This window comes from Oryzias latipes, chromosome 20 (assembly GCF_002234675.1).
Source record: "Oryzias latipes chromosome 20, ASM223467v1".
NCBI classification, from domain to species: Eukaryota; Metazoa; Chordata; class Actinopteri; order Beloniformes; family Adrianichthyidae; genus Oryzias; species Oryzias latipes.
In genome coordinates, this window is record NC_019878.2 from 5,858,939 (window position 1) to 5,886,446 (window position 27,508).

A 27,508-nucleotide genomic window follows, 5' to 3' on the forward strand; every position below is an offset into this window, starting at 1 on the left:
GCCGCCATGTACGTATTTACGGACTCAGTGAATGGTTTGAATTCTCTATCTAAAACCAAACACAAGTCATTTATTTTTCAACACACTTCTAAGCAGCCAAAAAGCATGGACTTGACTTCAGGTCTTAGACACTTCAGTCATGGTTCAACAAAATGAAAAATGCATGCCCGGCCGCATCCCAGAATCCTTTGGTGCCATTAGACCCACCGTGCACGTGATCGCCGCTACAATATGATGAAGCTTTCAAGTTAAAAGCAATCGTTAAAAGCAGCGGGAAAAAAATCCACCATCACCAACAGGTTTGGAAAAGCCGGTTAGATGCGTGACGGAGAGAACAGCGCATGGAGTGAATTTACCTCTGAGTCATAGTGACTCGGCTGGCTGCACGTAAATATGTGGGAATAACATCAGCTTTTATTTTGTCGGGACACGACTGGAAACACAAATCGACGTGATCGTTTTTAAGGTTTCTAAGGACTTTTGCATTGAAAAGCTCACACCGACCCACAGCCGCCGTGTGAGCTGGAGACATGTTCTGCTGCTTGTTCACATAGAGCTGCGGGGCCGATGGCAGTCTGATGGCTCCCACACGTAACAACGCATCCTCCCCTCATACACAAAACGTTCAGTATTAAGTCCGATTGCTCTGCACAGACACGATTTGCTCCGTCCAGCGCAGAATGGGGACGGAGCGTTCTTCCCTTCACATTCAAAAGTTTAAATGTCATGTCTGTTAATTGATCACTGTTTGTTTGAAACTTGTTTGCAAAGGTAAGTTTTGGTTCAAGAAAAGAAGGTTTAGAGCATGGAAGTGGAACTGACAGAACTCAAGTTTTAAACCTTTAAAATCCTAAGTGGAAATGTATGTTCACCTGATTTACCTTAAAAAAAACATTTGTGAGATTGATTTTTATTGCATTTGTCAGCATGGCCATCTCTCCTAATGTTCTTTTGCTTACAGTCAACATGACAGCATGATTACTCAGGAATATATGTCCCGACTTGTTTCTATAGGGGATAGAAGATGGCATTGTTGGGTGTAATTTAACACAGCTGACCCGAAGCAGTGTGTCAAGGTCTTTTTCATGATTTGTTTGCCCCCTTAGATCTCCATAGCTGTTTCCCTTCAACCCATCATCTTCCCCTTCACATTGAGTGCTCACAATGCTGAGACATGCACACACTTGACTGACCTTTTTGTCATGAACTATACATAAGTGTCCAGAAACTCAGGCGTGGTCATGATGTATTTTGTTTGTAGTTCCGCTTTAATAGCATCTTTTTCTTTCCTTCTAAACATATCTGAGCAAAAGGTATAAGCTGCTGTGATCAGTCAGTGTACTAAAATCTGTTGTGTATTGCTTTTCTCATTCGAAATGCTGCAGCACAGAAGGTGCAAAAAACTAACCTTCATTTACCTAAAAAAGGGATAGTGGTTTCAGTATTACATTTCTTACAGGAAATCTGTTCATGAGTCTGCTGGATTTATTATTTTTTACTAGAACAAAGAACAAAGACCAAAAAAGGGTAAAGAATATACTGATAGGGAGGGGGCAATTTCTCTCCTCCACGATGGGTGGGATCAAAACCAGGCTTAAACCAATTGATATCCTCAACTGGATCACATGATGATTGCACTGAGCAGTGAGGGAGAGAGTGAATAAGCTGCACTCTCAGCTCAGCTTCAGTGGGTAATGAGGCTCAGACACATCCACACACATACATATCGAAGCACACCTGGGTGACTGAGCGCAACAGACTGGCAAAGCAACGCGGGCAAGAAGACAGCAGCAGACCAGCAGCGATTATACTTTTGCACCTGAAACTTGAGACAGACGATTCCAAGAGAGGTTGAAGCCCAACAGGAAGGCATGTCTTCCCTCTCTGATCAGCAGGCTGCTCCTTTCTCAGAGTACAATGAGCTTTGCAAGGTACCACCCACCATGCCGGCTCAAAACTGGGATTGGCAGCCCCCGTCGAGCATAGGCTTGGATACTTCAGAAGGATTGGTGGTAGCCAGTAGACCTCTGGCCTCAGGTGGACTCACAGATGAAGACAAGTTGTGCCTGTTTGAGCAGCCAGGTCAGGATGGCGTGGATGTAAAGCTGAAGGTGCCGGGCAAAGGTGGCTGCATCTCTTGCAGCAGCTCTATGGGTAATGCCTCACTGGGCAGTGCAGGGGAGAGCCCAGATAGTCCTCAGTACTCCTCCCCATCTCCTTCTCCTGCTTCTCCTGGCTCTGCTCTTAGTTTAAGCAGCAAAGAGACGCTGCCGCCTGTTTCTGGATCTCCGGTGCGTCACGTGGAGTTCTCATTATCTGCTAATGCAGTTCATGTCCCCTCAATGGGGGTCTCTCCTGATAGAGATTCTCTATCTGAGCAGTGGAACAGATCAGGCTTTGCTGATTATAGCCGAAAAGTGGCCATGCCTCAAGTGGCTCCAAACTGCTGTGTCACAGGAACCGTTAACAGCCAGCACCTGAAGATGGAGGACAGTTTGACCAGTGATGTGCTTTATCAGGGGGAAGAAGACCTGCCTCAAGGCTCCTTGGGGGACAACAGTGAGGAGGATAAAGTAAATGAGGAAGAGTTACAGCCTCGCTTCATGGGACAGGCTCAGCAGCAGAGAAAGGCTATGAGGCGAGCAATGTCTGAATGTTCCCACCTTTTAGTACCCTACAGTCAAGAGCTGCCTGATAAATTACCTACTGAAGATGGCACAGAGCTTGATCAGGAGACCACAGGGGGCCCACGACGTTCACCACACTCGATGAAGCGCTCCCTGACTGTTGCAGAAGATCAGCCCCCAACACCACCACCCGTGCTTTTAGCAGCTGGTGCAACCCACGCTGATTTGCGGCAAACCCCACCTGAACCCATGCTCCACCTCTCCACATTTTCACCACCTCCCATTCCCTCTTTACCTGCACCAATGGAGGACCTTGCAGCAGAGATAGAGCTTGATAATGTAGTGCTTCCAGTTCCTCTCACCCCTAACGTAGACTCCAACTCTGCACTGACTGAAACCAAGAGTGCCGGAGAGGGTAATCCCAAAAGGCATGAAAATGAAGATACTAAGTGTTACATGAATGAGGTGGAGAAACAAACAATCACAGTTGCAAGAGAGGACTTGTCTACAGAGACGCAGGACAATCATGATGGGGAATTTACCACAGAGGATGACTCCAGCAGAGGTTTGACCTCAAGCCTTAACCCCTTCACAACAATGGATGGTAAGTGGGGACCACTCCTGTGGTTCAACTCTCCAACCAGGGGGCTACTGAGGACAGAGCATAATGCATGGTATAGTATACAAGCTTGTGTTAATGTTGCTGGAAAGGGTTTTAGCTTTGTCATTTCTGTTGGCTTATCTGTGCATTATTTCTTGATTTCCCAGGTACACTGGGTGTTTAAAAAAAGAGACTTTAATAACATGTACAAGTTACCGTACTTATAGTTGGCAAGCTTAAACATTAACATTAAATTCAAATTAAACTTTGAAACTAAGCTCAACTCATTACCATAATAAACTGTAACCATGAAAACACAATGAAATGCTAACTACAAATACATTGAGACATAGTGTTGTAAATCTTGAGAATTATGATGACTGATACAATGTGAGGGTTGTGGTTGGACACATCTAAACAACACACTCTTTGATATTTTATAATAGTAATCCTCACCTTATTTTATGTTAAATGTTTACGTGGAGCAATGGAATTAAATGGTTGATAGTGTGCAGATATGTTGGTCGTCCTGAGTTTATTTGTACTCTTTCAACGGCGTGGTGTAAGACAAGGAACTTGTTATAGATTAAACATCAACTCACCTTATGATTAGCCTAACAGTACTCATTGTAAATAATGGAGACTGTTAGTTAACTTCATGAATGTCTCTATTCTGGGTTAATCAGAGGTAGCCCTCCATGTTCTGAATGAGATTTAAAAAAATAAGTCAGGCAAAGCCATGGTACTTTCAGCATGTTATTATTGAATGTTGGCCATCTCCAAGTGAAGTCAAGTCTAAAATTCATTACTCCATCTATGAAAACAGTCTGTCATACTGTTTTTTTGCTCTCTGTTCTGTTCTCTGTGATGCCATGCTTGTTTTTATGGCCTTTAACAAAGCTGAGTGTGGCAGACTCTGCAGTCTGGCCACTGAAGAATTAAAGGGACAGAAGGATTTTTCTGATATGCTGAGGTCCAGATAGGAACAAAGGAGTAATTATGATGTTATTGTTAATAATAGCACTAAAAAATTACATTATTCTTTTGCTTAGTTTTTAGTCTGTCTTTTTGAAGTGTCTTTGGGGCTTTTAAGAAGATTCTGAACAGAGAATTTATAAGAAGATAAAGATGTGGTTAAATTGAAGACAGACTTCAATTAAATTACCTCTGCTATACTAATTAATTTGTTCGGGGTTAACTGGAATCTAGTTCTACATCAGCTGCAATGTGATGCCAGGTTGAGCTTCTGTGTCATTATAATGAATTGGGAAAACATAGACACAGTACAGCACTGCAGGTCCTAGCTGGGGGACCTGAAACAGAACACCAATAGGGGACCTTTCTGTGTGGAGTTTGTATGCTCTCCCTCTGCATGTGTGGGTTCTCTCCGGGGTCTCTGGCTTCCCCCCACTGTCTAAAAACATGCTTCATAGGTCAATTGGCAACTCTAAATTGTCCCAAGGTGTGAGTGTAAATGGGTGTGTGATTGCGGCCTGTTTCAGGGTGTACCCTGGCGAACTGTCCAGGGTGTACCCTACCTTCGCCCCAAGTGGCAGGGATAGGCTCCGGCAGCCCTGTGACCCCGAAAGGGATAAAACGGCAGAAGATGAATGAATGGACGGACGGACGGACGGAATACAACATCAGCAGAGAGGATCTTGTTGAGGGAACATCCCAGAACTACACATGGGAACTGGTCAATGATCTAAAGAAAGCTGGGACATCAGTAACAAAGTTTGTTCAACAGGAGATTGAACAGGATTAAAAGATTTATTGTCTCAGATTGTGGATGTTTATTGGATGATGACCAGTTTGACCATGACCATGACCGAAGTTCGTAGTTTTGGCTCGGCTTTGTGGCGTGACTTGGAGTCGGGGCGTGACTCTGAGTTGGGACATGGCTCAGAACCGTGGTGTGGCTTGGAGACGTGGCGTGGCTGTTAGTTAAGGATCTCTGAGGATTTTCTGCTGGGTTGAGTGGAGAAAGGACTCTTGGACGGACTTGATTTGGGAGATGTGGAAGGAAGGATGAATCCTGAGGGCAGCTGGCAATACGAGACGAACACAGGAGGGATTGATAATTTTTCAATGATGTAGGGCCCAATGAAACAGGGAGCGAGCTTCCGGGAAGCTTGGAAATGTTCCAAGACGAGAGCCAAACCGTTTGACCAGGTTGGTAAGTGGGCCCCACCACCATGTGTCGATTGGCGATCCGGCAATTACTCTCCTTGGTGCGTAGGAGCGCTGCCTTGGTCTGACGCCAGATGCGTCGGCAACGACGAAGATGGTGCTGGTCCGAGGCGACCGCCAAATCAACTTCCTGTGACGGAAACAGAGGTGGTGAGTACCCAAGGGAGGCCTCGAATGAAGACACCCCGGTAGCAGTCAAGGGATGAGTATTATGTGCATACTCAATCCACACCAGGAATGAGGACCAGTCCGAGTTGTTTTGGGTCACTAAGCAACGGAATGCCGCCTCCAACTCCTGATTGGCCCTCTCCCCTTGATCATTTGACTGAGGGTGATAGCCAGACGTGAGACTTACAGTGGCTCCGAGGGCGGAGCAAAAGGCTTTCCCATACCTGGGATTAAATTGAGGTCCTCGAGGGGTCAGACACAATGTCTGCAGGTATGCCGTTGTAACGGAAAACACAATGGCTGGATGGATGGTTTCCATGGCTGTGGGTAGCTGAGGCAGGGGAATGAAGTGAGGGTCTTTGGAGAAGTGGTCAATAACTGTGAGGATAACCGTGTTACCCTGAGAGGGAGGCAGACCAGTCACAAAATCCAGGGCGATATGTGAGCAGCGTCGACTGGGATTAGGCAATGGCAAGAGTAGTCCAGCAGGGAGAGTCTAATGTCTTAGACCGGGCACAGGTGGTGCAAGCGGCGATGAACTCCTGCACATCTTTCTGCATGGAGGGCCAGAAGAAGCGTCTGTCCCCAGGCGAGGACATTGCAGTTCACGGTTCCCGATGTCATAGTTTTTATCTGCAGGTGAGAGCTTCGGAGAGAAAAAGGCACAAGGTTTCAGTTTGCCTGAAGACTCTTCCTTTTGGGACAGAACAGCATCCACTTCGACAATGAATGGGCGTGTAATATCAGATTGGATGAGTATAGGTGCAGTGACGAACAATTTTCTTGAGGGTGTCGAATGCAGTCACATATGCTTTCATGAAGAGCTAATCTTCACACAGCTGGCTTGAGTTGCCTAAAGAGAAAAAGAGGCTGTTTGCCATTCATGACCAAGAAGTAGTTTTAGTAAAGTTTGTTAATGTTGAAGACAACTTTAACTCTCTCCAAAAAAATACAGTGGTGTTCAGATCCTCTGAAACATTTGGGGGAACATGCAACAAGACAGTCTGATGGAAACAGAAAAAAATGAAAGTTGGGTGTTAATAAAAATGATTTGAATTTGGTTTGATTTAAAAAGATTCCAACCTCATTATAGCATCTTTGTCTATATTGTTGAAGTTTCTCGATCAAATAATTTAATCAAAAACAGAGAAAGCTGCATCAAAAATGACCTGAGCATTAAAATGCATCTTCAGCTCAGTGACTGAACATTAAAGCAGTGTGATGAGTGCATAACTCAATATTGACAGATCAATGTTGGTTGTAAGTGATGTAATTGATCGGGGTAATGGACTGCATTTATTCTGGAATTATCTAGCCTTATCATTCAAAGTGTTTTTGCTCTACTAGCCTTGTTTATCCTGAGTCTACAAATTGCTTTTCACGAACGGTATGGGAGTTTCTGCGCTCTGCAGAAGTACACGATGACATAGACAGAAAGATCCACTGGGGGATCTGTTTGGTTGCTATACATTCAAAGCTTCACTGCTTTCCCTTTACCATCAAACAAAGATATTTAAAGAAAGGTGTCAAAGGTTTGATTGGCCTTCTGAGACCCTGAATGCACACAAGGGGACAAATGGTTTAGCCCTCCAAACAAAAGCCCAGGTCTCAGGAGGCCAAGTGGCCAATCTTTCTCCTTGGAGGGCCAGAAGAAGTGTCTGTCCCCAGGTGAGGCCAAATAGAGCACGCATTAGTGCATGCTCTACTTTGCTTCAGCTCTTATAACCGACATTGTCGATTCTGCTGGGAAGTACCCCCCCATTTGTCTAAAAGTGATCAATGTTTCCAATCATAAGCTGTCAATAGTGCATGCCCTTCTGTAATGGCCTCCATTGTCAGAGTGCTTTGTTTGTTCATATCAGCTGATGGGAATGCAGCACTGCTGTTCTATAAGCACAGAGGTGGAGAAGACAATTTTGGTATGAAGAAAGATGGAGGATTATGTCCTCTGTTCGTGCTTCTGTCCCTTTCTATTTGAGACTCTTCTATCATAGGTAGATATAAAGGAAACTTAACAAGATGCATTGTAGCGAAGAGTCAAAGTGAAACCCTGGGAGTGACTTGAGAAGCACCTCCTGCCGGCTGCCTTAATGAATCCATTATGAGCAGGCTTTTCCCATCTGCGACTGCAGATCAGATTACAAACTGAATTAAAAGATCATGATGATCTGCAGCGCCTTTTATCAGCACAGAAGATATAGTCTGCTCCACGTTCTACCTTTTTTTCATGTGAAGCCACTTCAATCTAATAGCGAAGATCTATGGTGGAGCTTGCTCTGTATCTATACAGTGTCCTTCTTCTTACATGTTTATCATTGGGTGTGGCTGATAATTACGGCATACCAAAACTTTGAAGAAGATGTTTTTCTTATTCTAGAGCAGTGTTTTTTAAAAATTTTTGTGCGTGGATCAATTTTTCTCTTAAAACAAATAAGGCACAAGAACAGCTGAAAATATGACAAAAATTTAAGAAAAAAACTCTGTAGCCTGAATTAACAAATGTACAGAAATTCTTACAGAAGGGTCTTGAATATGTATCAAATGAACACAAATAAAAAACTCTTTTATGATCTTTCCTTTCCAAACTACTTTGTGTGAAACCTGGGCCTGTTTGGAGTAACACAGCACTGACATCCTGTCTAGGGTTGCGGTGATATACTTTGTTTGTGCAATTTGGTTCAAGCCTCGATTTTTTTTAAGTAACGTTTTTGTTTCGGTTCAATTTATGATTTGCATATTACAAAACAACAACAAAAATTCAGAGAAATCCCTTTTTTAATTTGCTGACAAGTAAGAAAAACCTTCCAGTTGGCTCATAATAAGCCCAGTATCATGTAATAAAGCAATAAATAATAAATACTTCTTAAATTTAGCACAATATGCAGTAGGGATGTAACAATACACTCTACCCACGATTTTGTACAATCGTGGAAACATGCGGTTCGGTTTTAAAGTGAGAATTGTTGCCTCCCTAATCCTGGCTAGAGTTGATAATAAATTGAAGACTTTTTCACAGTGCACCTTACCATCTTTCATGGCACACAAGTGTACCGCAGCACACTGGTTGAAACACTCTATTTTAGATTATATGAATTTAGTTCAACAGAATTACACTATTGACTAATCTATGACAGTTTGTCTTTTTTTTTAAGTTTCTTTTTACTAAGTCTTCAACTTATTTTGACGAAATATCTGCACAGATAGAGGGTGTCAGAATCAAAGAAATAAACAGTCAGGAATAATGTTTAACATAGACCAAAGCTGTTGTGAGTGTAGCTGTGGATAATGTCTACTTTACTATGATGTAACCAGAAAGTCTAGGTGAGGACACAGGTTAGGACACAGAATGACCAACTTAACCACTTTAAGCAAGCAAAATTTTTTTTGATGCTTTAAGTTTCCTTAATTACCATGGTAATAGTGGTTTAAAACAGAAAATTTTGGAAGTTAAAAAACAAAATCAGATCTGGCAGTGCTAAAGGCTAACATTAAGCCAAAATCTTTTCTATTTTGTTTTAAAATTTGCTATATTTTGAAATATTTACTATGCTAATCAAGGAAATTGGTAGTATCAATCGTCATCGTTATCATCGTTATGCTGCTTCATGGTTCCCCCCCCCATCTATAATCACCCTCCTATCCCCCCCCCCCCCCCCCTCTAATATCCCTCTCTCTTCTTCCCTCCTTTCCTTTTCCTTCCGGTAAAACACAAAAGATTTTTAAATATGATTAAAATTAATAAAGTTTGGCCTCGATTACAAAAGGGGTTTATTCAGACATACCTCTGGTTTGTCAGAAGATTCATAACCCCTGTTGTTAAAATAAAATATGTCCAACACAAGAGGCATTCAGCTCTCAGCCCTTCAGCTCTCTGCCCAGCTGTTGGACAGGAAAAGTAAAAATAAAAAAATAAAATAAAAACCTGTTTGGGGGCAGTACTACATAGAGTAAATTGTGTTCTTGATTCTTTTAGTTTGAAGCTTAAAGATTAAATAAATTATTATTGGATGAAAAAAAAAACAAGTGCACATCACTTTTCAAGAGGTCAAAGCCCTGTGTTGTTGCCAGCTACACACCTCTCCCTCAAAGCTGTGATTTATAATGTTCATTTTTATAAAAGACATAAAACTTTGCTTTAAAAAGTAGCAGACGAGCAGGAACACCGAAGTTAAGTTTTTGATTTTCTGCTTCATGTTTCAGGAAGAAATAACATATTTCCATCTATTTTATTGTGAATAGTCCCCATATTCACACATGTCCTCTTTCTTTATTTACAGTAAAGCCTGAAAATATGGAGATGGAAGAAAAAAGCGAGGGACAAAATGGGGATGTGAAGAAAGTGGAGTCGTCTGACCAAGTAGATGCAGCTGAACAGAAAAAAGGCAAAGAGGAATTCACAAATACTGAGACTCCAGCCAAAATGGAGAAAGAAGTAGAAGAGGAGAGGGTTGAACAGGTTAAAGATGAGAAACAATCAGACAAACTCACAGAGGCGGAGAAAGAAGCAGAACAGGTGGATCAGAAAAAGGAAACGGCAAGTGTCAAAGAGAAGGAAACAGAGAAAGTTGTGGTTGTTCAGGAAAAGCAAGAAAAACAGGAGAAGATCCTGAAGACAGAAGAAGCTGCAGTCAAAATGGATGTGATGGAGAAGACTCCTCAAAAGCCTGAGGAGGTCAATAAAGACATGAAAACAGAAGAAAAAGCTTTGGATAACAAAAGTGAGGAGGTCAAAGTGGAGAACCACACCAGTCAGAAGGAGCAGAAAACAGAGAAGGAACGTGGAGGGGAGAACATCGAGCTGCCCGGCATGATAGATATTGTCTCTGTTAATACTGAGAAGAAAGAGGACACCCTCATGAAAATGACGACAGAGATGGAAGACACCAAGACGATAATGACAACAGAGATGGAAGACACCAAGATGAAAATGACGACAGAGACGGAGGATACCAAGATGAAAATTACAACAGAGATGGAAGACACCAAGACGAAAATGACGACAGAGATGGAGGGCACCAATATGAAAATGACAACAGAGATGGAAGACACCAAGACGAAAATGACAACAGAGATGGAGGACACCAAGAAAGAAAAGACGGACACCGAAGCAGCCAAAGCATCCCAGAAGGAAGCTACAGCAAGTGAACCTTCTGAGAAGTCTGAGGTTAAAGTGCCGCAGACAGAGGAGAAAAAGGACAAGCAAAAAAAAATCCAGGCAGAAAAAAAGTTGGCAGAGAAAAAAGATGAGAAAAAGGAGAAGTTCGTCAAATCGGAAGGAGAGAAGAATAAAAAACCAGCAAAACCTGCAGCGGGTGGAAGCAGCAAAGACAACGCAAGTGCTGACAAGAAGACCAAGGTACAGCTACACCACCACATTAGAGCGCAACCTCTTTACCAACAATGCGTAGTATATAGAAAAAGATTTGTTTTCAATCATTGTTGAAACATCTTCACAAGAAGAAAAATGTTTTCACATGAAAACAGTCATTTTCTACGCTCCTTTTGGGTTTACCTTCTTTTGCTTTTAATTTTAGTCACAAACTCATTTAACACCCACTTTTACCTTCAAAAATTACTGTATTTTGGAGACTATAAGTCGCTCTGGATGATAAGTTTTAGCAGCCAAAAAATAAAATGCATAATAAGGAAGAATAAAATCATATACAAATTGCACTTTTGGGAGAAAAGTGTAACTGTCAAGCCTGGCCTGATGGCACGTTCCCAATTAACACAATTCATTTGACAAATTCATGTCCCCCGTTAGATGCACGTCAGATTAGATGCTTGTCCAAAAATGTGTTCATCAACTCCCGTTGCATGTTGAAAAAACTACTGTCCAGTTTTTAGCCTCATAGCTACATGGGAGCATTGACTCTATATCTCTCTTACAATGAATGGAAGAGACTGATGATGTTGAGAGATCAGGTTTATTTATTTTGAAAAGCTCTACAGAAAAATCGGTAATCACGTCTCCATGTCTGAGTTCATGAGATAATTCAGAGACTCTCAAGTACAGTGAGCGTTACCATCTACTGTATCTATGTCTGCTGTGTATGAATGACAGCCACTTTCAGTGGTATTTCTGTCTCTCTGTGACCCAGTTTGATTACTTGCTGTCTTTAGTCCAAGGAGGGAAAAAATAAGAATAATAATTTCTCGATGCAAATAAAGTTCAGGGGGAGAACGATCTGATGTCCTCGTTTGTTTTGGACAACACTTCATCTTCTGCATTGCTGTTAGTAGCAAATACTGATACCCTCTAGTGGTTAATGAATTTATGAGCGTATTTATACTCCAAATGCGCTCATAACATAAATACTCCGTGAACGGTAAGAATGTTTTCTTACTTTTTGTTTTATATTTTTTGGTTCAGTTCCTTTCTGTGGTTCTGACCCTGATACCATCATCATCTGTTTTACCTTTGTTTTTTTTTGTTTTTTTTTTTCACCTTTCGTTTACCCTCTGTTCTTTTCTTCGCCCTCCTGGTTCTGGTTTGGCATTCAGCCTGCAGCTGCAGTGACCAAACCAGGCACCGCCGGCAAAATGAGGCCGAGCTCTGCGGTCGCCGGGGTTTCACTCACAGCCAGTAAGCGTCCCACTCCTTCCCTCACCACCAGTACCTCAGACAAAAAAACAGCAGCACCTAAGACTACATCCAGCATTGTTGCTGGGCCCAAGCGGCCCACTGCCGCTACCATCAGTCGCCCTTCCTCCTCCACCACATCACGAGATCTTAAACCCAAGGTAAGTGTAAGAAAAGCGCAAAGCCATAAGGTTTTTTAATCATAAAATTAAACAGTTATAACTTAAAAAACCAAAGGAAACCAATGGAATAGTTTAAATCAAAGTTAGTTTATATTATTTTATTATGAACATGAAGTTGAGTGATGGGTTCTATTATGGAGCTTTGTCAGAGCCTTCTGATTGTTTGGGGATATAATCCCTGAAGAAAATTATATTTGGATATTTTTGGAGAAAATAAAAGTATATAAAGATATTGTATAAAATATTCCATCACTGTTTCTTTAGAGGAGGTTAGACCCAAAGGAAGAATTAGTTCTTGACAATGTTGTAAATCCACGATGAAAAGGAAAAGTTCCGTTTGGATTATGGTCGATTGATCAATTGATAACTGAAAGTCTAAAACATGCAATATTAAAAACCTCTAAAGGGTTATTAGTAGTTCTTGTTAAAGACATCCTTGAAAGTCCAGCATATGATGGTTTAAATGTAGTACAGGAACATAAAGGAGAGGCAAAAGCAAAGCCTTTGTTGTTGCTATGTTTATTTTTCCCCAAACAGTTTCACAAATTAGGAATATAATATGAGTTCTACCAGGTCCAAAACCTTACAGATGTCAGAAGGGCTGCACCTGAGAACGTACATTAGCTTCTGAGTGTCTTGTTTCAGTCTTTAAGATCTCTGTTGGCTCTTTAAGAACATAAATGTCCTTTAAAAATGTTCTTCAAAAATGTCTTTACATCCCACTGAATGTATACAGTTGCAAGAAAAAGTATGTGAACCCTTTAAGGTCACCTCAAAGATGTGTCCTGATCTAGGTCACAAAAGTAGGAAAGTTTAGTCTGATTAAACCAGGAGTGTCAGAATCCAGGCATTGAGGTCTGGTGTCTTACATGTTTTCAAGCCAACCTGCCTTTTAAGCACCCTATTGGCCCAACACACTGGATTCAGGTAATCAGCAGCAGATAAGACAGGATTTCTGGAAAGCTAGCAGGAGGCAGCCCCTCGTGGCCTGGAGTTTGACACCCCTGGCTTAAACTAATGTTTTTACAATCATGGTAGGGTTTTGTGATTTTTTTTAACACCACATGTAAACATTTACAGTGCAGGATGGAAAACAGTAAATGAACGTTTTGGCAGCTATAACCTCCACCAGACATTTCTTGTGGTCACTGATCAGAATCTGTACAACATTCTTGGGATGTCTGATGTGATCTCTTGAATTCATATCACAGTGTCTTAGACAGATTGAGGTCAGAACTTTCAGAGGTCAAATCTAGAGGATGTTTCTTTGTGCTGAAACCGTTCTGTTCTTGTATGAATTGCCTGTCTAGGATTGTGATGCTGTTGCAGGTGGACGGGTTTTCTTAAGGTTTCCGGGAAAGTATCTTGATAAACTTCAAAAATTAAATTATCTGTCCAAGCCGTGAGGCAGCAGACCAGCCCCAAACCATAATTCCTTCTTCACTGCATTTCCTTATTGGGATGAGGTGTTTTTCTCCACATATCGCTTTGTTCTCCATTTAACTCAAGCTAGATTTTGTCCGTCTACAGAATAGTTATAGCCAGAAGTGATGTGGAGCATCCAAGTTCTCTTTTGCACATTTCAAAAGTGCTGCAGGGTTTTTGACAGCAGTGTATTCTCTACAGTGCCCTTCCTTGAACTTCATTTTTGTTTCAGGTTTAACATATTGCAAACTTCATGTTTCTGTATTGATGAACATTGGTTATACGTGAATATACATGGAAAAAGTGAGAAAAGTTGTGGTCTTTACGTGAAATTTTCACAGTTGTATCACGAATGAAGCACGTTAAAACCCTAGAACTACAATAAACCACGCAAAGAACAAGTAAATCAACATAGAGCATGAACTGTGCGTGATTATTGCTCTGTTTATATGCAATTCATTAGTGATTGGTGCGTCAATTGCGTAATTAAAAAGTTATACGTGGATGGTACATGTGTGAAAGTCCGTTAGACATACATGAAACAGTCGTGGAAAACAGTAAACTTGTGTACGCATCTAAAAAAAATCACGCACAATTGCATAGGATTTTGTTACGGTATCTCAGGATGACCCAAATGCAGGACCAGGCTCCAAAGGTGTGAAAAGATCCAGAGGTCTTTAATAACAAAAAAACACCACACTAGGTGGGAAAAAACTCCACAACATAACAGGACTAGGAACCAAGATGATACCGACCAAACAAGAAACACACTCCGACACAGAAAGGCAGAAACAGACAGACTTAAATAGTGTACAAACAAATTAGCCTAACTGCAGACAGCTGAGTGCCACACGTGGAGAGCACCAGGAGAAGGGGCGGGGCCTGAAGACTGTGACAGAACCCCCCTCCTTACGTCCGGCTACCAGACGGACGACATGGCCGGTCCGGATGATCCCGATGGAACCGGGAGATCAGGTCCTCGTCCAGGATGTGTCGGCTAGGGACCCACTGACGATCAGCCGGACCATAACCCTCCCAATCCACCAGGTAATGGACACCCCGACCCACCCTCTGAGAATCAAGAAGAGACTTGATCGTGTACACCGGACTGCCATCCACGAGACGGGGAGGAGGGGGTCCCTCTGATGCTAAATGGAGGGGACTTACTCTCTCAGGCTTCAACTTGCTCACATGGAACACTGGGTGTACCCTCAGGGTGCGCGGGAGGTCCAGCTTCACGGCCACAGGGTTGATGATCCTGCTGATGGTGAAGGGGCCGATGAAGCGGGGGTGCAGCTTCTTGGAGCCACCCTTGAGGGGAATGTCCTTGGAGCTCAGCCAAACCCTGTCTCCCACCTTATACACTGGAGGAGAAGTCCGTCGACGGTTCGCCACAACCGTGAACCTCTCTTGGTTCCTCAATAGACGACTCCTGAAGGTCCTACAGGTGCGCTGACAACGCCGTACTAAAGCAGCTAGACCAGATGTAGCCGCCAACTGCTCCTGGTGGGGGAAGAGAGGTGGTTGGTATCCATAAGCTGCCTGGAAAGGTGAAAATCCAGTGGAGTTTACGAGAGTATTAAGAGCATACTCCACCCAAGTTAATTGGGTGGACCATGTACTGGGGTTCCTGGAGCACATGGCGTGTAGAGTGGTCTCTAGGTCCTGGTTGCAGCGCTCTACTTGGCCATTTGTCTGAGCTCAGACTGACCCTGACCCCCAACAGCCTGCAGAACTCCCGCCAAAAGCCAGACACGAACTGAGGACTTCTGTCAGACACTATGTCCTTGGGTAGGCCATGCAGGCGGAAGACGTGTCTAGCCACCACCATAGCTAGCTCTCTGCCTGAGGGAAGTTTCTGCAGTGGAATGGCATGGACCAACTTAGAGAAATGGTCTACAATGGTCAGGATGACCGTTTTACCTCTTGATTTGGGGAGACCAGTGATAAAGTCCATAGCTATATGGGACCAAGGTCGAGAAGGCACAGGTAGAGGCTGAAGGAGTCCAGCCGGGGGTCTTCGTGGCACCTTCACGCTGGCGCAGACGGGACACGAAGAGACGAAGGCCCTTATGTCCGAGGACATGGAAGGCCACCAAAAACGCTGTGCCACCAGAAATGCAGTCCTCGTAACACCAGGGTGGCATGCCAGACGAAACGAGTGTCCCCATCTCAGCACCTGGGGGCGGAGACTTATAGGGACATATAAACAACCAGCTGGGCAACCTGCAGGAACAGCAGACTCATCACGTACAGCAGCCTTAACCTTGCGTTCCAGGGCCCAGCGATTTGTCCCCAACACAATAGATTGTGGAATTATGGAGCCACTAGCTCTCCTCCTCCTGGAATTGACGATAGAGTGCATCTGGCTTAAGGTTCTTACTGCCAGGTATATATGACAAGGTAAACCTGAACCTATCAAAAAACAGCGATCATCTCGCCTGCCGGGAGTTGAGTCTTTTAGCAATGCAAATGTACTCTAGATTTTTGTGGTCGGTCCAAACAAGGAAAGGGTGCTCAGACCCCTCTAGCCAGTGACGCCACTCCTGGAGAGCCATCTTTACTGCTAGCAGTTCTCTGTTCCCTATATCGTAGTTTCTCTCCGCAGGAAAGAGCTTGCGGGAGAAGTACGCACAGGGATGGACTTTATTATCGGATGCTCTCTGTGATAATACGGCTCCCACCCCAGAGTCAGACGCATCCACCTCCACAATGAATTGCTTGGAGATGTCAGGTTGAACCAGAATAGGAGCCTCAGAGAAACATCTCTTAAGTTTGTTAAACGCTTTGTTGGCCCCCTCATCCCAGACAAAACGTACCTTCTCGGAAGACAGCCTATGGAGAGGTGCAGCAACGCCAGTAAAGCCCCTAATAAAGCGCCTGTAGAAGTTGGGAAAACCCAGGAAGCGTTGAAGTTGTTTTCTGCCAGTAGGGATAGGCCACTCCAAAACAGCTTGAATCTTGGAAACATCCATACGAACAGCGCCTGGAGTGACCACATACCCGAGAAACTTTGTTTCAGTGGTATGGAACTCGCACTTGCTGGTTTTCCAACAGGCGCTGAAGGACGGCTCTGACGTGCTGCACATGGGTAACTGGGTCTGGAGAAAAAATCAAGATGTCGTCCAGATAAACAAAAACAAACTTATTGATCATGTCCTTAAGTACATCATTGATCAAACTTTGAAAAACTGCAGGAGCGTTAGTTAAACCAAAGGGCATGACAAGGTACTCAAAGTGTCCAGTGGGGGTATTGAAGGCTGTCTTCCACTCATCTCCATCTCTGATGCGTACCAAATGATATGCGCTACGGAGATCCAGCTTGGAGAAAATGTTAGCACCCCTTAATAAGTCAAAAGCAGTGTTCATGAGTGGGAGGGGGTAAGTGTTGCGTACAGTGATACTGTTCAAACCCCGGTAATCTATACAGGGACGTAATCCTCCGTCACGTTTTCCAACAAAGAAAAACCCTGCTCCATCTGGAGAAAAGGAAGGTCGGATTATGCCAGCCTGGAGACCTTCCTGTAGATCAGGGGTCGGGAACCTATGGTTCGCGAGCCATATATGGCTCTTTTGATGGTCACATGTGGCTCGCAGACAAATCTTTAATTATACTTTTTTTTTTCATTAGACCAGTCCTTCTCGGGTGCGATGCGATGCCAGAGGCGCGCAGTAGTAGCGGTGCTTGGAGAAAAAAATCTGCGCCAGCATTGTCACTTTACTATTATCTATTATTTCACAGAGTTTGTTCCACCCGGAAACCTGTGAATTGCCGTGCCTAAAACTGCGCTCTGAGAAAGAGCGCGCAGTTACGGGGACGGGATGTGTGAGGAAGAAAGCATAGGGTGGGGGTGGGGGGGACCGACAGCAGGTAAATCGCGCAGGGATTATAAAAATGTAAAACCCGCTGCCCGTCACTCACTACGGCGTGTGAGTGTGTGTTTGGCTCCCCGTCTGCATGTGATCAGTCTGTGTCACATCTAAAGAACAGTCAGACCAACCTAAGATCACGTTTAAAGTCTCAACGCCTGCGTGAAGCAGAAACTCACCACGTATCAACCAGATTGGACAATCAGCAAAACTACCACGAGAAATACTCATCATTTATTAGCAACAGCATAACAATGTTATTAAAAAGAAGCCACAGACTTATTGTACTTTAAAAATGTTGAAATTACATCAAATGCACTCATTCACGTGGATGTTTAGTTTTAAACATATTGTAGCGGACTGAGTTAACTTGGCTGTTGGGCCGCATTAAAAGTTCTGGAGTTCATTGAACGCATCAAGCAGAGATCTGATTGGCTCTCAGTTCTGTTGCTCAGCCTGTTGTTAGGTAATTTGGACCAATGGGGTCCAGGTATGGGCCGAATAAGGGAAATGGGAGGGCTGGAGCGGGAGCAGGTGAATATAAAGTTGGGAGAAGCGCTCTCGTCTCGGCGGGAGAGACTTAGGAGTTGCTGAATTTATTGTAGCGCTTTTGCTGCGGTCTGCAGTAACCAGAATAAAGAACCTTAAAAGAGGTTAAGTCTCCGTGCCTCAGTGTGGTAAAGGGACACTACATTATTGTATGGCTCTTTCGAAATTACATTTAAAAATATGTGGCGTTTATGGCTCTCTCGGCAAAAAAGGTTCCCGACCCCTGCTGTAGATACTGCTCCATAGCCTCCCGCTCAGGGGAGGCAGAAGATATATATGTCCTCTAGGTGGCTGTGTCCCAGGGAAAAGGTCAATGGAGCAGTCATACGGCCGATGTGGTGGAAGAGACTTTGCCCGAGTCTTACAAAACGCTTCTCCGAGATCATGATATTCAGGAGGAACCCTGCTCAGGTCCGGAGGAGGTTGCAGAGAGAGAGAAACAGAAGAACGAACAGGAGCAGCATTCAAACAGTTCATTAAACAAAAAGTGCTCCAGGATAACACCCTTCCTGAGGACCAGTCAATGTGAGGAGAGTGCTTACAAAGCCATGGAAAACCTAAGATAATAGGAGGTCTCATTGCCTCTACCACAAAAAACGACATAAGTTCAGTATGATTACCAGATACAGTTACAGTAACTGGTACTGTCTTTGCCGAGACCTTTTGAATCAAGGAGCAAATTATAGCATTTATCCGTAACGCAGGAACTAGAGGCTCAACTGGAATCTTTAGTCTGTTCACAACCTCCTGAGAGATGAGGTCTCCATCAGATCCAGAATCTATAAGAGTCTCAAACTCACCCTTCTGCTGAGCATGAGTCACCAAGAGTTTGTTGGAAGGGCGAGTGGGCAATGAAAAAAGTGAAGTACGACTCTCCAGCTGCCCCGCTGCTCGTGACTGAGGTCTCTTTGGGCAAACTCTGATGTAGTGAGTACCTGGGCACCCACAATAAATGCACAGGCCACCACTCATACGTCTCCGTCGCTCTGCGGTGGTTAGTCGTCCTGATCCCTGCTGCCTGGGCTCTGGGGAAGGAGGGAAATCCTGACGTGGAGTACAGGTGTTGGCATGGAGTGGTGAAACACACACAGTAAGCGGCATCCTAAGGCTTGCGATGCTGCGTTGCTCTTGACCCCGCTCTCTCATCCTCCGATCGATGCGCACGGCCAGATCGATCAGCCCCTCCAGTTCCTCCGGAACCTCCCTCGCCGCCAGCTCGTCCTTGAGAACGTTGGAGTGGCCTTGAAGAAAAACGTCAACCAGCGCGTCGTCTGACCAGCGGGTGCTGGCAGCCAGAGTCCGGAATTCCACTGCGTAATCAGAGACGCTTTGGGCTCCTTGTTGGAGACGGAGAAGCTCAGATACAGCACCCCGGTTAGGAGTGGTTAAACACAGTCAAAAGTTGGTTGGAGAATGCCCGAAAAAAGCGGCACAGTTCAGCTCTGCGGTCCCACTCTGCCAACCCCCATCGCTTGGCTCGACCAGTCAAAAATCTCAAAGCGAAAGCCACCTTGCACTGTTCAGAGGGGAACTCACTTGGATTGAAGTCGAAATGGAGACGACAGGAGGTAAGGAACGCCCGGCAGTCCTCAGCAGTCCCATCAAATGGCTCAGGGTGGCCCAGTCGAATTTGTCTGAGTGGGAATGGGGGTGCGTGCTCCAGCATGGAGAGACGATCACGAAGCTGCTGCATTCCAGAAAAACCACTGTGCATGTCCTGGATAAAGGCAGAGTTCCTCTCCTCTGCTGGAGAAGAAAAATCACTGGGTTTACTTTGTCCTGCTGGGTCAGACATGGTCGGAGTGTAATGTTACGGTGTCCCAGGATGACCCAAATGCAGGACCAGACTCTAAAGTTGAGAAAAGATCCAGAGGTCTTTAATAACAAAAAAACACCACACTAGGTGGGAAAAAACTCCACAACATAACAGGACTAGGAACCAACATGAGACCGACCAAACAAGAAACATACTCCGACACAGAAGGCAGAAACAGACAGGCTAATTTGTTTGTACACTATTTAAGTCTAACTGGAGACAGCTGAGTGCCACACATGGAGAGCACCAGGAGAAGGGGCGGGGCATGAAGACTGTGACAGAATTACATAATAATTGCGTATAAACTATGTTAAATATGCATAAACTAATTAATTCTCAATCGAACAGAAATCTTGAACAGCTCAAAACCAAATTTTCGTAAATACTCGTCGGCCGAAACCCTCAACAGACATCTGTTCACATCAACGAATAACAGCTAAAAGAAACACTTATGGATTACGTTTATTACATAAGTATCACAAAAGACTGAAATTTTATAAGTGGAAAATGCATAAATTGTATGTACTGGCAAGAGTAACTTAAAAAAAACTTTGAAAGATAAACAAAAAAAACTTTTTTTTATCTTGCATGTTTGTTTGTTTTTCAGATTTCCTAATTGTTGTAATTTGGCTTTGGGTTCACAGGATCAAAAATAGAATTGGTAAATATTTTGACCTGTGACTGTAGCGTTTTCTTACTGTCGCCATCTTGTGGTGTTTTTTTCCCCACACTGTAATCCTTAAATATTTCATTTATTAAATAAATTGATACAATTTCATACGTTTTCAAAATGGTTTATGTATTTAGCAGCTCAGCACTCTGGGATGCAGAATCACTCAGTTCATTTTGTATCAAGGAAAGTTAGCCCCCCCCCCATTACAGGGAGGGGCATTGTCCATTGTACCTGTAAGGCCCTTGGTATGAAAGTTGCATAGCATCAAAATAAAATATTTTGTATATTTATGTTTTTCTGTTTGTTTTTCTTTTGCAGCCTTCACATGCACCCACAGAGAAGGGCCCTCCGCTCGCTAAACCCAGCACTGCTACCTCAAGTAAAAATGCCCCCAGTGCTGCCACCAAAAACGGAATCACAGCAGCCAGTAAAACCACTACAACAGTCCGTACAGCCATGTCTACACGCACAACTACGACTGCTACTAATGCTAAAAAACCTCTGGGTAACATGTCATTGTGTGCTGTAAGCATTAAGGTGATCCTGTAAAAGGCCTCTTTCATTTATGTATGCTTTTAAATCTGTGCTTCAGGCTCTAAAACTGCAGAATGCAAACCAGGAGAAGAGAAGAAACCAGGCAGTCTGAAGACTTCTGCAGGTATTGCAGTCCAACCATATCTACTTTTGTTGTTTCTGGATTTTGTCCTGGATGTTTGTTCTAGATGTCTGTGCAATATTTCCAGGAGTGTGTAGTTTGCAATCTTGGATCATTAAAATTGGTTTGGTTTCCAACAGTCAGCCAGAAACGTCCTACATTCTGACCCCTTTATTCAGTTTCTTCTGTCCCCAGCTTGTCTTGCTCTCATTATCCTTCAGCTTCAGAGCTTTCAGTCGTCAGGATGTGCCGTGTCTGTACATGCTGGCTGCAGAATAAACTGACCGTCTTAAGGCACGACTTTAAAACCTCAAGCACAGCAGCCTGTGGATTACCATCCTCTTTCTGAGAGTTTGCAGCTCTTGCTGATGCAGCTTCGGGTCGTCTAATCTGCCGGGGCTTGTACTGAAAGCTAAATTACTCTCAAGAAACATGAGGGGGGGTTCTCAATTAAACACTCCTTGCAAGCAGCTAGAGATATTCCAGATGCTTTCAGGGAGGATTGACGACCCAACATGTGATTCAGCATGGCTCAGCCCTGTAAGGAAAGAGCTGCTTTAGTGAACTGACACATTTTACCCACCCAAAAAAAGGTGCTGGTTTAATGCAATTTAGTCCCACATGTCAGTACGCATGCTTCACCTGCACCAGGGAATGTGCTAAAACCGACAAACCTGGAGTTCATATTTTCACTATACCACGTTTTAGTTGAGGTACAAAAATCTTTCTGACCTTGTCATGTCTTTTTACACCTGAAGTGGGGTTAAGTATTGATGAAAATCTCGATTTATCGTCTGAATTTAAACTTTTGAAGTTCTGAAGGAGGCAGATATGCTGTATTTCCCTCTGATCTACATTAACGTGACTGTTTTTTCTAATTTTTTACCATAATAATTTCCCTTTATTTCCCACAAATGCACATAACTGTGTAAAAAACGTCCCCACTGTTTTAGCCTTTAACTCCTAGAAAAGTAACAGTCCACCTGGACCTTTTTGTCTTTATTCATCACAAAATCTCTTAAAAATATGTTTGAGGAGTGTTAGGATTTGTTATTTTTTCCGGATTAAGTTTAACCTCTAGCATCACTCAAAAAAAGGTTATTTTTTGTGTTCTAGATGCTTAAATTGTTTAAAAAAACAAAAACTGAAAAACGAATTTGTATTTTCAGATTGTTTACCTATAAAACCTATATATCACAGGTTTTAATAAGTTGAACTTTAATTAACCAATACACAACGTTTTGTTTGTCTGGATGCTTTTATTTTTGTTCTACTGCTTTTTGAAGGGCAAAAATAAAAGGGAATGTTTTTGATCATATGGTAGATTTTAAGGGAGTTTCTGTCCAAATGAAGGCAAAACCCAACTCCACATTCTTCAGAAATCCAAGGGGGCATATTTTGTAGAAAACTCTCTCCTTTCTTGATATCACATCATCAGAGGAAACTGAATGCAAACATCATGGGAATCAATGACAAATATGTATTATTTATGTTTAACAGAAGGAAGGTAGGGAACATTTCTGCCAAATAAATATTATATTCGTAGTAAAAAATATGCAACAATACAAAAAGTAAAAACATAAATACAACAGAAGTAACACAGAAAATTGACACTAAGAGTAAAAACTGCTCTAACATTATTCTGGTAAATCTAATCATAGACACCTTTTTATACAAAAATGTTTTACTTTACTGCATCTGGGATAAAGGCCCACACTGTGTCTCCTCCTGTTTTTTATCTTCTGTTCTTCCAAATATTTGCCAGGAGCTCTCCTCTCCCTGGTTTAATGCTTAAAAAATGTTTTCACAACACTAATACCTTTTTACTACAAAATTTCCAATAAAATACCGCTTGAAACACCGCTAAGAAGGATCATTGTTGTTTCCATCGACTCTCTGTTGCCTGGCTGCTGCTGCATAACTCGAAACACAGCGAGAACCACTACTGTAAAGTGTTGCATTTTAACATGAAGCTGCTTTTCTCAGCCTTCAGAACCTTTTGGTGTTATGTTAGTAGCGCAAGCAGATGAAGTGTTACAGCAGCTCAAAAAGGGTGTGTTATTTTCTGTCACCAGCGACAGCTCACCTGTTAAAGGGGTTAAAGCACCTGGTTTTCAGTCTTGATGGCCTCTGTGTTGAAACTTAATAATGTTTCCTTCCAGCTGATTCTGCCAAACCCAAGACCACCACCCCCAGCACAGCCTCCACCTCTGCTGCCGCGGCCCGCACTCGACCCACAACGGCCAAACCGTCCGCATCCTACTCCACCATGGGCGCAGTACAGGATAAGAAGCCACCAGTGCCACGACCCCCTCGCGCTCCTGCTTCAACCGCAACAGCAACTGCTTCAAAGCCCGCCGCCCGACCTGGCTCAGCAACAGCTCCCGACATCCGCAACCCTCGCTCCAAGATCGGGTCCACAGAGAACATGAAGCACCAGCCTGGTGGTGGGAAGGTAGGCCTAGCTGTGGTTTCAGGTGCTCTCTGATCTCCAACCAGCACAGCTCCACCTTAAGACATGCCACAGTGACCTCTGGTGGTTTCTTTGCTACTCTTCACTTTGAGTTTTCCCCATCCTCCTAAAAAAAAAAAAAAACATTCAAAACTTCACAGCAGAAGAATTGTTCTTCTAGTTTTTCATTCCTACCTTTATATTTGACTCTCTTGATCATTGTTCTCCTTTGATACTCTGTCAGGTCTTTCATAAACTCCTATTCGAAGTGCAAAGGTAACATGCAGAAAAATCTTGGGTAAATGTGGACAAATCTTCAGAGCATCGGACAGGAAATGGCACAGGGTTTAAGTAAAAATTAGGCTTGAGGTGCTGCTCCTTGGTATTAAAAGGCCCATATCACGCTTTTCTTAAGCCTTTCAGAGTAAACTATACGATATATAAGATAATGTTTTACCTTTAGCACACTAAAGAATGTTTTCATGAAATATTAGTCCATCTAAACAACCTGGTGGTTCAGAGAATCCAGCACATTCCTCAGACAGTTAATAATTTTGCAAACGTAAATTTAATAACTCAAACAACAACAAAAAATCATTACATTTGTTTATATTATTTTGTATCCTGCTGTAGTCTTTTTTTTCCATTTCATGTTTGATTTCCTGGTTTCCTCCTTCATCTTCCTTCTGTTTTATGTTCAGCTGTTGTTGCTGTTTGGCCGCCCCTCCCCGTGTGTGTGTTTTTTTGAGTTGTCATTGACTCGGGGTGGGCTTTTCTCTGCAGGTGTCTTCTGCCTCTCAAAGCAGGACCACCACCTCCAAAGAAACCAACCTGAGCAAAGTGAGTTCCCTTCTCTCCCTGACATCTCCACTTTTTCAGTTCGCTTCGTTTTTTTTCCCAATCATTCTTCCATCATTTGTTAAAAAATGGTCTAAAGACAGCCATAACTTTGTAGCTTTGATCCATTCATGAAGACAGTACTACACAAAGACGTGCAGCTCAATGCTCCTCATCTCAACAGAAGACGGGTTACCACACATATTCTTCAATTTTAATGCAACACTTGCTTTTGAGTTTTTACCTTTGATGTTCCAGTCCATGGGACAGGTAGTACAAGGCCGCAGAGAAAAAAAACTTGAGCTACATTTTTTTTCCATTTTTTTCAATAATCTAAAGGAGTGTTTTTCAACCACTGTACCGGGAGATGGTCAGATGTGCCGTGAGATATGGTCAGGTGTACCGTGAGAAATTACCCATTCACTGATCAAAAAACATTTACCATCTCCAGGATATCAGCTCTTTGTTCATCCAAACGGGCCCTGAGAAAACACTGAGTATATAGGAATATGAAAGATCATAAAATTCTTTTTTTCCTTTGTATTTATTTGATTCTATTAAAGACACTTTGATTTGAATGACGATACCGCGATTTAGCCGCAGCTTCAGCTCTGTTTTTGGAAAAGTCCCACCCCTTCGACTGTCTCCACCAATCATTTTTGAAGGCTTAATCAAACGTCATCAGTCTGACCAATCAGAGGTGGTTAAAGTTTTCACTTCCTTGTTCCGATTTAGCTCATGAAGTCTCTCAGTTCCAACAAAAATAATAGCTAAAGCCTGTTTTCAGTGGTGTAGCTTTCCACAGAATCCGGTGTCAGACCATGGAACATGTGAACAAAACAATGAAGCTCAGAGAAGCGAGTCTGTCGGCTATCTGTGGTTGTTTTCGCACTTCATCTCCCATGATGTGACAGCGTCTCAGCATAAAGTGAGTCTTCCCTGTTAAACCTCTTGAACACACAAACAGTTTTTAAATCTGATTGATTAAATCAGAGGTGAACAGTTTAGTCCTCCTCCAAGGTTTGTGTTAATTAACAACCAAAGATCCCAGAGTTGGGTCCAAGTCATCTTTCTAACTGAAACACTTTTCTAATAAGGTCTGGATTATTTTATATGTTAAAGTTAAGATGTAATAACATTTAAAAAAACAGGAGTAAGGTGAAGTGGCCAACAGACACAATTAAACTAAATTGAAACAATTTAATCATCCAAAAAGAAAATAAACATTTTTGTTGAAGTTTTTAAAGACTTCATCTTTGATTAAGACAAAAGAAAAACTAATAAAACTTCAACATGTTCACTTTTTGTGTGGCTACAGAAAACAAAGATAATGTTAGTCTTTTTGTGCACATTTTATCAAACATATTGTGATCATATAATTGTTTTAAAAAATTGCAGTTGCCTTTGCATTAACATAGAAATAAATATTTAAAAAAACAAATCACTATTAAGAAAGACTATATTTGTCAGGTTGGGGGGCTGTGGTAGCGTGAAGGACCCAAAATGCAGAGGCGGGAGGCACACTGTTCCAGGGCAAAGGGTTTAATGACTAACAAAAAGCGCTGCAGAGCAGGGTAACAAAACAAAAACCAAAACTCAATGTGGGCATAGCATGATGAACAGGGCAGAAGACTTACATGGAAGAGACATTACGACGTTAATGACATTAAGACATTAATGGACCAGCACAAGAGGAAGGCAGAGACAAGACTTATATACAGACAAGGCAGACAAGACACAGGTGAACATGATCAGGACAGATTGGGACAAAGGAAGTAAAACTCAAAAACATGACAAGACAGGAAACCTTTCAAAATAAAACAGGAAACAGAACTCAAACATGGCAGACCAAAACGGAAAGCAAAAACCAATACAAAAGAAACTCCAACCATGACAATATTTGTTTTTTTGTGAGGTTACATAGAAATGCCTGTTAATAAACTGAAGGGAAAAACAACTACCATAAATTCCGGACTACAAAGCGCACCCGATTACAAGCCGCACCCACCCAGTTTCACGTGTATAACTGCTTTTAAACATTCACAAACCGTGTCAGAGTAAAAGCCGCATGTATTGGGCAACATGGTAAACTTGACCAATGACGTCCTGACCCCCAAAGTAAGTGTGATTTAGTACCACACTGTGGCCGGAGTCAGCCTTGCCTCAGGTTCATGCATTTGAGTATTCCCACACCTGCTAAACAGAATGGAGCTCTATTCTGTTCACAAGTTCCTCAGTTATGGTTTTTTTATTTATTTATTTATTTTTAGTTTTTTTTACTTATTGACAATCTAGGCATCATACATAAAATTACAAACAGTAACCATATAATCAACATTACATCCCTCAGTTATGATGAGGAAATTTACATCCGCGATCCCCCATTTCCCATGAGTCTTAGGGGCCAAAGGCGGGGCCAGCGCCCGGCTCGCCACACTGTTGTACGTGTTACAGAATGAGCAAGTATCAGCAGTGCATGGAGGGGTGAACCGGAACAGCTCTCCTTCCGCTTGTGTCGCGGCAGCGTTATGGGAGTAACAGGGCTGGTTAAAAAAACACAACAGTAAAACCAAGCAGCGGCGACTGAAAAGCGCGCGCCTCAGCGCGATACCAGCGCCTCAGCGCGGCGCGTGCGTCAGAAGTTTCCTTCCACAACAAACACTGTTGCGCCGCGGACGCCTCTGCGCTCCGCGCTCGCCCCGCGCGCTCCCCTTCCTATCTTCTCCGACACCTCTGGCCAGGGCGGCTCCAGGGAGGAGCAAATCATGTCTGTGCAGAGCAATCAGACTTAATACTGTACGTTTTGTGGATGAGGGGCGGATGCGTTGTTACGTGTGGGAGCCATCAGACTGCCATCGGCCCCGCAGCTCTATGTGAACG

The 27,508-nt window shown here is 43.1% G+C and overlaps 1 protein-coding gene across 10 annotated transcripts in view; it reads left to right on the forward strand.

Moving 5' to 3' along the window:
- Positions 1–27,508, forward strand: part of LOC101173180 (microtubule-associated protein 4) — a 201,890-nt gene that overhangs the window by 163,301 nt on the left and 11,081 nt on the right. For 6 of the 10 annotated variants that reach the window (XM_023950293.1, XM_023950294.1, XM_023950296.1 and 3 more), the window contains 6 exons: positions 9,864–10,942; positions 12,091–12,330; positions 21,003–21,189; positions 21,277–21,342; positions 23,502–23,794; positions 24,575–24,631. In XM_023950293.1, coding sequence (XP_023806061.1) covers positions 9,864–10,942; positions 12,091–12,330; positions 21,003–21,189; positions 21,277–21,342; positions 23,502–23,794; positions 24,575–24,631 — 1,922 coding nt within the window. Of the gene's footprint in view, positions 1–1,684; positions 3,232–9,863; positions 10,943–12,090; positions 12,331–21,002; positions 21,190–21,276; positions 21,343–23,501; positions 23,795–24,574; positions 24,632–27,508 lie in introns of those variants that run through there. The other 4 variants (XM_023950295.1, XM_023950297.1, XM_023950300.1 and 1 more) reach the window with 3 other exon arrangements.